This window comes from Hydra viridissima, unplaced genomic scaffold, assembly GCF_058129835.1.
Source record: "Hydra viridissima isolate aposymbiotic clone 2 unplaced genomic scaffold, HvirCarnegie_v1 scaffold_12, whole genome shotgun sequence".
In the NCBI taxonomy this organism is placed as follows: domain Eukaryota; kingdom Metazoa; phylum Cnidaria; class Hydrozoa; order Anthoathecata; family Hydridae; genus Hydra; species Hydra viridissima.
The window spans coordinates 8,500,631-8,512,320 of NW_028324311.1; the positions used below are offsets into that span (position 1 = coordinate 8,500,631).

Sequence of the window (11,690 nt, forward strand, 5' to 3'; positions counted from 1 at the left end):
TTCTGAACTTCATAGTTCAGTTATTTAAATTTTTTTATTTATCTATAGATAAATAGTTTAGGGTATTAATCAGTAAAAAACTGGTAATCAGGAGAGTTTTCTCTAAATCCGGCCGCAGGCCAAGCCTTAGTGGGCCGAGTCAAATCTTAAACACTTTATGCTATAACCGCACCTGGCAGATTAAACACTTTTAAAAAATATTTTCTATTAATTTTATATGGTTTATACAGTGTTTTCATGATAACGCACACTTCTCTCTGACACTACCACTCAAAGTAATAAAGGTTGTGTTGCTTAATAGTAAGAAATATGAGCACAATAATAGTTTGTCTGATAAATCTTACAACTGAATTTTATTGAAAAACAGTTTGAAAAAATGAGTAGTTTCTCTTTTAGTTCTTTCTACTATAAATTACTTGCTCACTTGTGAAGATGTATAAATAGGTTCAGATATATTCATTTAATTTGTTTTCAACCATCCTAAATCGTGAGTTTTGGGAGAGAGTGGGTGGGGGAGATCACCTTCAAAACTTAGTGTCATAGCTTTTTTGCATTAATTAGGTAAACATGACAATAAATTGCACTTGTCTCTTAGAGAATTTTAATTTCAGTGCAACATACTTTGAAAGTGCATAAACAACTAACAATTACAAAAGTAGAAAACGCACCGGAAAATTTGCAGGTTCACAAAACGAGAAATCGAAAAAAAAACTCTGAGGAATGAGATATTTACATTTTAAATTTGAGAGCCGTCAGATTAACGTTTAATTGGACAAAGATATTTTATTTCGGAAAAACAACAACCCACAAAGCATTTCTTCAAAATCTGATTAAGAATGGGCTTTAAAATCATCCTAGCGAATAAAAAGTAATTGGTGCTGAAGCTTGATATATAATAAATAATTGAATATGAGTTAGAACCAGCTATTAGAATCACCACATTGTAACAAAGTAACCATCTACATTTTGCAATTTTTCGTAGCTATGTAATCAATCATCTTTAAACAATATTTAATGAACAATCCCTAAATATGTTACTTTGCTTAAATAAAATTTAGTAGGAATGTTAGTAATAAGAAGGATAAATACAGAAAAAAACTTAAAAAAACAAAAAAATATTCTGGAGCAACTTAATGAGCAGTCTAGTTTTTGTAGCCGGTTTATTGACGGAAATTTTAGAAGAGTTTTTAGAGTTTGGTTAATGTGAATGAGTTTACTCACTGACTTCTAAAACCATATATCTACATAAAACTTTAACAATAAAATCTTAATGCAAATAGTAATGATACACTAACTCCTAAAACACTAAATTCCTTCTTTTAATATTTTACAAGTAAAGATAATAATATCCAATCAAGTGTCATTTAGAAAATATTCCTCTTACCACCTTTGGAACTCATGGTTAAAGTGTCTACTTACATTAAAACTTTTCCTTAGTTACAAACAATCAATCTTTTTCTCTGAAAATAACCCTTTACCTCCTTTTTTTTATTTTTTCTTCCTTTATCCAAAAAAAATCTTTTTTAGAAATCTCAAAAAAATCTTTTAGATTTTTTCTAAAGATTCTCTTAAGATGGTCGAAAGTGAATAAGAAAGGATACTAACAGTTGTCATGGCATGTTATGGATCAAACCTAGAGCTGCAAAAGGCATAAATATATTTGAGGTAACGACGACCGAAGAGCGAGAGCTTTTGCTGTCATATTTCAATAGTTTACAAACTAAAGTTTTCTTCCTTCAATCATTGAGACATTAAAAAGAGAGGAAGACCTCAAAACACAGAGAATGTACAACTTTCATTACTCCTCAAATGTAGTCTACAAAATGCATTTGATTGATAATGACAATTGATCTCTTAGAATGTCCTGTTGTCCATTTCTTAGATAAGAAAGGCACAATAAATGTCGAAATCTATAACTAAGTAAAGTTTACGTAATTAAGTAACATCCATTAAAAACTGATCTTTTTGATGAATTAGTTGTGCTTTGGGATTTGAGTAATCACCATTTCCTTATGTTTACTATCTGCTACTTTTGTTGGACTTACTTAAACAAGGTAAACACATATATACCAACCTCTAGCCTTCGCTGAAGAAATTGTGAACTTCCTAAAACAGGGTAAACACATGTACTAACCTCTAGCCTTCGCTGAAGAAATTATGGAGAGATTTATTACCACATCATGCGCTTAAGGGGGACTACAGAGCCATGCGATCAGTCTTTTCAAACAGTAGTTATGTTAAAGACTGTTGGAAAGTGAAAGTGTGAGAAAAAGGATTCTTGCTTCCTAGCCAGTTACAAAAACGTTTAATATTGCTACAGACTAGGCATTTTTACCCTGAAATGTCTGAGATTTCTTATTTAACACATATTTGAGCAAATAGAATTCTCTTACCAAACAAATTGTATGAAAACATACTTTTTACACAATTTTTTTTTGATTTTATGGAAATGAAGTGTCATTACGGGTCTTAACTTGGCAGCCTTCAAATCGAAAATTTATTTTATAAGAATTATTTTGTTCTATCTTCCATTTTAAACGTTAGGGAAAGTTTTTGATTTTTTTCTAAAAGTAAAAATTACTTAAAATTTTACTTTTTAAAGAATTATGCTTTAAGTAATTTATATTTAAACAAATTATTAAGAAAAAAAAAAATTAAAAAATAAAGTTTAATTTAAAAGTAATCATTACATACTAAAATGAATAACTCATTTTATCACAACGTTTAAAATGGGAGATAGAACAAAATAATTTTAACCTCGCGAAACGTAAAAGGAAATGATTGGAATAGAAAATAAAAAATTAATTCTGTGACAAGTTAAAGATTTTCTGGTCTCTTTTAGTGTTTTTTTTTTTTCTTTCAATAATGAGATATTTATGTTTGTTAAATGAATCATAGCAAGTCTGTTATGACGGAGATCTGAAATTGTCAAACAAGTATCAAGATTTACATAGTGTCAAATAAAATTATAGAATGTTAGATAAAATTATAGAAGGTAAAAACTTTATGTTAGACCATTTCTTAACAATCGAACAATAATATTTTTTAAGGATAAAAAAGAATTTCTAAAACTCAAATTTTAAACTTACTAAAATTTTTTACATAAGCAGTAACCATTTTGAAAGCGCGATGTATTATCCGACAAATATTAGCAGTTGACGTTTTATACTTTCAGTACATACTACTTATATACACTGAATCATCACTAACAGCATCAACCTCTAAAATTTTTAAAATCATTAATTACTTGGAGTTAATGTGCAGGAGTAAATTTTCTAAAGACAATCTCCTAGAACCGTTACTCCGCAGATAAAAGCAGGAAAATGACTAATTAGCCATTACATAAACCAATCACTTAATTCTTTTTTCTTTTTCCTGTTTAAAAAGATTGTTTTAATAGAAACCTCAAAATTGTCCAACTTTTTAAAATATTTCACTTAACAATTCAAAATTTTGATTGGTAAGATACCTTTTATAGTCATAAGGTTATATGGTGAGACCTTATAATGTGTCTTGAAAATAACAAAAATGTAATAAAATTTACTTACGAGAAATATAAAAAACATTTGCTTTTTAACTTTAACACTGAGATTTCTGAAACTTTAATAGCGACCACCTATTATTTCAAACGCAGAGAAAGTGTGGTTTGCTTTTTACTCGCGAAAAATAGCTCAAAGAAAATCAAAAAAAAAAAAAAAGAAAAAAAAAAAAGGAAAATAAGAACAGCGAGTAGTAATGACATTAGAAATATGGCAAAATAAAATATAAATAATGCCAATATAAATATCGCAGATGGAGCGCTCTTACAAACTTCTGGTTTCTAGACAAATTTTCTTTAAGTTTTATTAGAAAACACTTTTCCTCGACAACAGCTTTTTTTCAGTTCGTAATCGAAGTTGGAATCGGTGCAGACTGAAAGGACTCTTGGACACTTCCTAATTTATTTGTTTCCTGGCGAACTATAGGATCTAAACAAGTATTTAAAAACGAAGATAATAATATGAATAATATACTAAACAAATACCTTCAATTGAAAAACGTTCAAAATATATCCTATAATGAAACAATATTTTGAAACAAAATATTTTTGTAAATAAACTTAACATAATAGAAAACCACTCACAAAAATAGGGATGATCCATTGCTTCACGAGCTGTCAATCTTTCCTAAATTTTTGATAAAGATAAAGAAGCGCCGAACGACTCAATGTTAACATAGGGTAATTCTCAGCTAAGTCATCGAATATATAGCAACACTGATCAAGCTTGTTGATAATGCCTGAATTTCGGATCCAGATATAGACTTAGGTAAAATATTTACTTACCAAAATTTTACTCTATAAATCCTATCAGTTTTCTTTTAAATTCACATTTCTGGAACTGGTTTATACACCTTTTGAAAGAACAATTTTAGAAATTGCAAGCGAAATAATTATTAAAAATGTGCATATCAAAAATTCCCCGTGAATCGAAAAAGCATATTGAAAAAAGTATTTAAATAGCATAAAACGGTCAACTAATCAATGTTTATTATGTTTAACTAAAATATCTTTAAAAATATCAAAACATTAAAAAAAGCCAGATAAATGTACAAATTATCATTTAATTGGGTGGAAGTTCCATTTCTTGAGACAAGCCAAAAAAATTAGAAATGTATTCTTTCTCTAAAGTTTTAGCGCTTCCTGGACAATTTGTTGAACCGTATTGTGACTTTTTATCAAACTGTTTTATCTTTATGTTTAAAATTGTAAAACAATTTTCGAGATCTCTCAATATTTTTTGCAATTTTTCTAAACTGACTTTTTATTGTTTTACATATTGATGATTTTTCGCGCTTCTGAAGTGCAAGAGTAATTGCAACTAATATTTTATGAGGAATATTTCATGCAGAAATGCGAGAAAAAATAACTATAACAAAACTAAAAGTAGCCATAGTAAATTATGTACTCGATACCAGTTCATATATATGCATTTTTTTTTTTACAATTTTATAAAATAATGTCTATTTGAAGATAAGTTCTGCACCTGAGAACCATAACGTCATATCTTCAAAGTAACTTAATGTGTGGCTTACATTTTTTTGAAGAACAATGAAGGATTATGCATTTCATTTTATAAAAAAAGTTAAGATGGCTTTTTATTATCTATAAATTATCCATTCATCAACTACTTTTAATGTTTAAGTTTATTTCTTATTTCTTTGAATGTTTTTCATTTTAATGAAAGATGCACCCAAAATTACTCAAATCTTGTGCGTTAAAAGCTGGCCTATTTAATTGATGAAAAAAAAAAAAAAAAATCTAAAAAAGGAAACAAAAATTAAAACTATAGAAACATTTGGATTTTTTTAATCTTCATCTGTATTGTAGGCTCTCTATTTGACTTAACAATCAAATATTTTGTATCTTACATATATAGACATACTTTTTCATAGAACACCAGCCCTTTACCAGACACTGTGTATCTTTATAAATTGAAGAAAGTCTTCTTGAACTGTTTCTTCATGAATATAACAGACACATGATGACATTTGTTCTTTGTTAAAAAATATTTGCTCCATCCTGTTAACAGACTCAGGTAAGCTGCTTTTCAGTAGACTTATATCTTCAGAAACATGATCTTTCTGAGCAAATTTGGAATTTTACATGGCAATACATGGCATGGTATAATTTAATAAACCAAAGAAGAACTGTAGTTAAAGATACCATTGCTTAAAGATAAGTGTTTTACTTATTTACATGAAATTTAAAGTACTCTAGTAGAGTTACAGAAGTACAAGCTTCTACATTTAAAATTAAAAGTCTGAAATTCTAAGGATCATTTTTCAGATCATTCTTAGATTTTTGAAGTAATGAAAATGTGCAATTCTTATAAGGACAAATTTAATCTAGCTAACTAGATTTGTATTAATTAATACAGTAGAAAATCTGGTAAATAAAACTTTCACAGGATTTTCTACCTTAAACCTCTATCCCTCTGAATATTCTAATGCTTAGTATAATACACCAATATTCATAAGAAGGCCAATTAAACTAGCAACTTGGAAAATGCGGGTTCATAAACCCAACATTAATACAACTCTGCTTAGTATTAATTTCTTCAACAATTCCAGTCCAGCAATGCCTACCATATAAGCAGACTACATATTCTGATATATTCAGATCTTTTTGGATACTTGCACAGCTTTTTGCCTCTAAAATTGTATGTTTACGGTTTATTCAAATTGATCACTTAATTGTTTTACGTTTAGTCTGTTTTCAACAAAAAAGCAACATGTGCCTGGTATTGAAGATAAACTATTAAACCATGTTGTAAGTTCTTGTTTTGTAATCTATATTTGTTTTTATCTGAATATAATAAACTCAATTTTATCTAAATAAGAAATTCATAACACAAACATCCTTTCAACATTTACAATCTGATTTAAAAAAGTTCACTGTAAGCAAGTTTTTGTTGTTCTTTTGGAAATGCTTTTGTCTATAACATGGTGATTTAACATGACATGTGAAATCTTGTTTTTGAACATTCTTTATGATTACAGAGATTACAATCATTTGGACAACTTTGAAATCTATGATCAGCAAAAATTGATGGATAACTCAGAGAGGAAAAATATAATACATATATCATATAATAACTAATATATAACCTATAACATAAAATATATTGTATAAACTAATATTAGGCATAGTAATTAGTGTAAAATAATTATGTAAAATAAATTACTATTTTAAACATGCTTTTTGAACTCAGGACTAAATTTTAATATATACATATTTTTATAGGCTTTTGTTAAAGAGCAATTACTAAAATTGTTCTTTCAAAAAGTGTAGAACCAAGTTTGCATTTGGCAGTCTGTATAAAATGTGAGTTTAAATAAAAACTGGTTCGATTTAGTGTACAAAAGTTTGATAAATCATTATTCTACCTGTCTTTATCTGATGAAAAATTCAGGGATTTACAACAACATTAGTTAAGTGACCTTAGTGATTTAGTTGAGATTTATAATTATAAAAAGTGTCTTTGTGAGTGCATGATTTTTTGCTGATGTGGACAGATCTTGTTTTTGAAATAACAAACATTTATTAACAAATTTTTCATTTTAAGAAAACACTAGTATTACTTAACATTCAATATCCAGATTTGAATATTTGAGGAAAATCTTAGAGAAAAAATTAAATGTAAACACATACAAAATACAACGCAATAACTAATAAATAAACCTACATTGTGATCATAACGAAGAAGTTTGTCTAACAAATCAAATGCTTCACTACTTAGTAAATGACTATTTTCATGCGTAATAAAACGATCCCATCGTTTCTTGGAATGTCTAAACATGTTTATTGAAATTTAGAATTTCAAAGTATTTAGAAAAAAACAGTAACATTCAAAGAAATAATGCTTTTACCTTCCTAATATATCATTAAATCTTTGATCTAACTCAATTTCATATTTAGCAAGATATTCAAACAAATCATCTGTCCCAAGTACCTTAGCAATTCGAACCAACTAGGAAAAATATAAAACTTGCATTTACATTTATTTTACTTAATGAATGACAAAAAAATTATCAATGCCAAATAGAATGCCAAATTCAACCTTTTATTTTTTACGTAACTAATTTTTCATCAAGTTGCAACATATTTTTATTCAGAGAATATAATCTTCTTTAGAATGACAATGATTTTTTTTTTTCACTTCAACTTTTAAAAAGGTTTTTAAACTAGCCTCAATTATCAAAAGCCTCAATTATTTTATTTTTAATATGTCAAAAAAATTTCAATTAACAACCCTCACTATTTTACAAAACTCATTTTATATAAATAGATACATTTTAATTTTTACATTTTACATATAGATATATTTTTACAAATATATAAATACATTTTATATAATAAATATTTTCTTAAAATGTTTGAAAAATTGGAAATTCATCATTTTTTTCATGGAAGAATCTTTTTAGTGGTTACGATACATGATCACTTGATGTCTTACATATGCTATTAAATTATGTTAATATATTATTAATATGTTATTAAATTATGTTTAATAATGTCTTAAACTTTTCTTTTTAGTTCATTTTCCATAAGTTATTTTACAATCAGTAATAAAATGTATTTTTAAGTTAATACTTTTATGATAGTTGTCTTTTTATGATGCATAACTTTTTTAATTTCTTACACGAGTTTACTTAAAAAAATTTGAAATCCTAAAGTTAAACAAAATAAAGGCAATAATATGAAAAATATAGCAAATTTTTATAACATTAGTAATAACATTTTAATGAAACATCATAAGTACTAAGATAATACAAAAAATAAGATAAAAAATAGCCATATATCAGCAAAAACATAACTTATTACCTGGTCATAATTGTCATGACCATGAAAAAAAGGTTCTTTTCGAAATATCTAAAGAAACAAATAGAGCTAACTTAAGAAACAAACAGAAACTTTAAAACATTTTAAATAATTTTTTTTATCAACACCATCAACTTATAATTTTACATCAACAAGTTAAAAACTGTTTTTTTTTTTAGTGGCATTTTTAAGACTTTAAGAAAAGTTATATATGAGAGTTTAACAAATGCTTTTCTAGAACATCATTTTGGACTTGAGCCAAGGTGTATTCGATTTAAAGATGCTTGTTAGAGGCACAATTTCTACAAGATACTACAAATATCTTTACCATACTAGCAAACATACAGCCAAAACTCCAGAGATCTAATGAATAATCATATTCTTGGAAATCTACAAGAAGTTCAGGTCCTTTAAAATATCTTGATGCAACTCGTACATTGTATTCTTGAGATGGATGATAAAACTCAGCTAAGCCCCAGTCAATGAGCCTTAACTTCTTCTGTTCATGATCTATCATAACGTTGTGGGGTTTCACATCACGATGCGTTATACCCATACTATGGCAATAATCTAATGCCTGTAAATAAGTAAAGTAAAAAAAAAAAATTTAATTTAATTTTAAGATAAACTTTAAATAATATGAAATCCAATTATTATTCTTGAAAAGATTCTTAAAACTAACCTTTAAGAGTTCATATAGATAAAACCTTATGTCAATGTCACGAAACTGCTGATAAAGTTGCTATAATTAAAGTTTACTAAGAAATCATTTATGAAAAAACTAATGAAACCTTAATGAAAAAGAATTATGTTTTTTTGATATCACAAGTTGTCAAGAAAAACATAAAAACTCTTTTTAGCTTATAAAAATTACTTCATCATAAATATTTAATTTTTAAAAGCAATTTATATTGAAAAATGAAAATTCATCATGTATCATGCATAGCAAACTTTGAAGCACTTCTAAGAGAAACAAGAATAGCTAACAAAAACATTCATCACAGGTACCTTAAAATCAGTGTTATTGACATATTCAAATACCAAAGCTGGTGTCCTAGACTAAAAAGTTAAAATATTTAAAACACAAACAAAAAAGAAATACAAAAAATGTATTAACACCAAAATATAATCAAAAAAGTTAGAAAAACTAAGAAGAGCACTCAAAAAAGTCTGAAAAAACTATGAAATCTTTTGGACATGCTTATTTTAACTTAAATCACATAATATTAACAACTTTCAAGTAAGTGTGTAACAAACTTCAGATAAAGTATTTAAAAAAAGAATTTGTTATACTTAGTACTGGCCACTATTTAAATAACCAACTCATATAAAAATTTGAGAATAAATCAATTTTTAAATTATTAATGGTTTTACTTTTTTTAAGTAATGTTTTAACCATGTTTTTACTGTTTTTTACAGTAAATTATAAATTACACTCCGAAGAGGTTTTTTTTAAATGACTAACCTTTAAATTAAGAAGTGGTTAAACTAGAGAGCTACTTTTAAGTAAACTTGTTTCTTGTAAAGTAACTAATACTGCTACTACTTTACTAAAGAACTTTATTGAACTTGTTTTGGTTATTCATTAGTCAATCAAAAATTTATCTGCCTAATTTAGATAACTATTCTTTAGAACAGCATTATGCTTTGCATAACAAAAACTGCCTAATCATTCATAAATTCATTTTTCATGTAATCATTGTGGCTATTTTAAAATTAAACTAATATTTAAAACTAGTAATTTCTTATTTGAAAGAAAATAATTTCTTGAAAGAATACATAATGATTTACTACAACAAAATATTCAATTCAGGATGGTCTTCCTACAAGAAAGATTGCAATTTTGTATGAATACCTTCAAAGATATTTGACAAAGAGGCATGTTTAAGCAATCAAAAGTTTCATTTGTCATAAATTGTAAATGGTTTAAATGATCTAAAGTTATTTTTTGGAGGGCTGGTAGAAATATGTACTAAAAAACAAATTAAACAACAACAAAAAAAAACATACTGTGATGCTGCAAAAACTACCTATTCCTTTTTTCTTGAGATCTATTTAACACTTGCATAAATTATTAAATGTGTAGTTCTTGCTAGAGATAATAAAAAATTAAAGAAAACCCTGTTTTATTTTAAGAAATCTACTAATTTTTACATGATCATCTAAATTTTGTTGCAAGGTCAGATCTGTGAGTTATTCAAATTATTTTATTAAGTTTTGTAAAGTTTAATTATGCTGCTTGAACATGAAAAAAATTTCAACAACATTTTCTAGAGTTTTTGGGGTATTCAGTGATTAACCCACAATTTTAATATCCTATATATATCCTATTTAACCATAAGATATGAACATAATAAATATGATAAACATCACCTTCAATGACATTATATTAATATAAATAAACAAAGACTTACTACAGGATCCTTAACTACATCAAGAAGTGTAATGATATTTGGTCCCCCTCTTAAATTTTCTAAAATCTTTATTTCTCTTTTTATTTTCTTCTTTTTGACAGGCTAAAAATAAACAGAAACTTATGTTTTTTTACTATCTTATGAGTATTTAGAGAAATTAAAAGTCTTCTTTTGCTGTAATCAAATGTGAAAAACTTTTCTCACTAAAGCAAACAATTATTTGTTAAACTGAAAAATTTCAAATTATCTACTGAAGTGCCAACTAAATACTGTTAACTCAAAGCCTCATTAATCATTTGATTTATACTCATCAAGTGCTGAAATAAATAAGAGAAATTGTCTAGCTGGCACATTTTTGAATTATAAAATGTGAATGTAAAATCCTAATCAATTTCAATGTTCCTTAAATTCTTTTAAAATGTAAATCAAGTTTTTAACCTTAAGAATTTTGATCACAACTTTATCATTATTGGTAACATTTATCCCTTCAAATACTTCTGAATATTTTCCTCTTCCTAACTTCCTCACAAGTTGATAGTTATCTTGCTGACTAAAAAAGAACTTTTAAATAATTATCTTAGAAAATATCAATGATGGATTTCTGATAAAAGTTATAAAAATTTTTAACTTATAAAATTTTACTTAAGAAAGTCATGTTAGGATCAGAAGTTTTATAGTTTCTAAAATAATATAAAATAATGTTATTTCCAACTTACCCCCATTCTATTATATGAGATTCATAATCCCAATATTCTCTTGGTCGATGAGTGTTAACATCAGCATATACTCTAGAGCGACTGCGAACATCAGCCATATTTATTCTTTTAAAATAAGTGTGTATATAAATATAGTATAAAATGTTTTTAATGATTTTTAGTTTAAAAATACAATCTAATCTAATTTTGAAAAAAGTT

General features: G+C 26.5%; 1 protein-coding gene across 1 annotated transcript; it reads right to left on the minus strand.

Moving 5' to 3' along the window:
- Nucleotides 1-3,733: 3,733 nt before the first annotated feature.
- On the minus strand, nucleotides 3,734-11,690 carry LOC145194414 (casein kinase II subunit alpha-like). Its single transcript, XM_090068487.1, has 11 exons — nucleotides 11,493-11,690; nucleotides 11,215-11,326; nucleotides 10,777-10,878; nucleotides 9,371-9,421; nucleotides 9,045-9,104; nucleotides 8,691-8,939; nucleotides 8,366-8,413; nucleotides 7,411-7,511; nucleotides 7,227-7,332; nucleotides 4,124-4,166; nucleotides 3,734-3,968 (listed from the first exon to the last, which is right to left on the minus strand). Exons 1-11 carry the CDS (start codon nucleotides 11,588-11,590, stop codon nucleotides 3,880-3,882), a joined length of 1,059 nt encoding a protein of 352 aa, XP_089924613.1. The 5' UTR covers nucleotides 11,591-11,690; the 3' UTR covers nucleotides 3,734-3,879.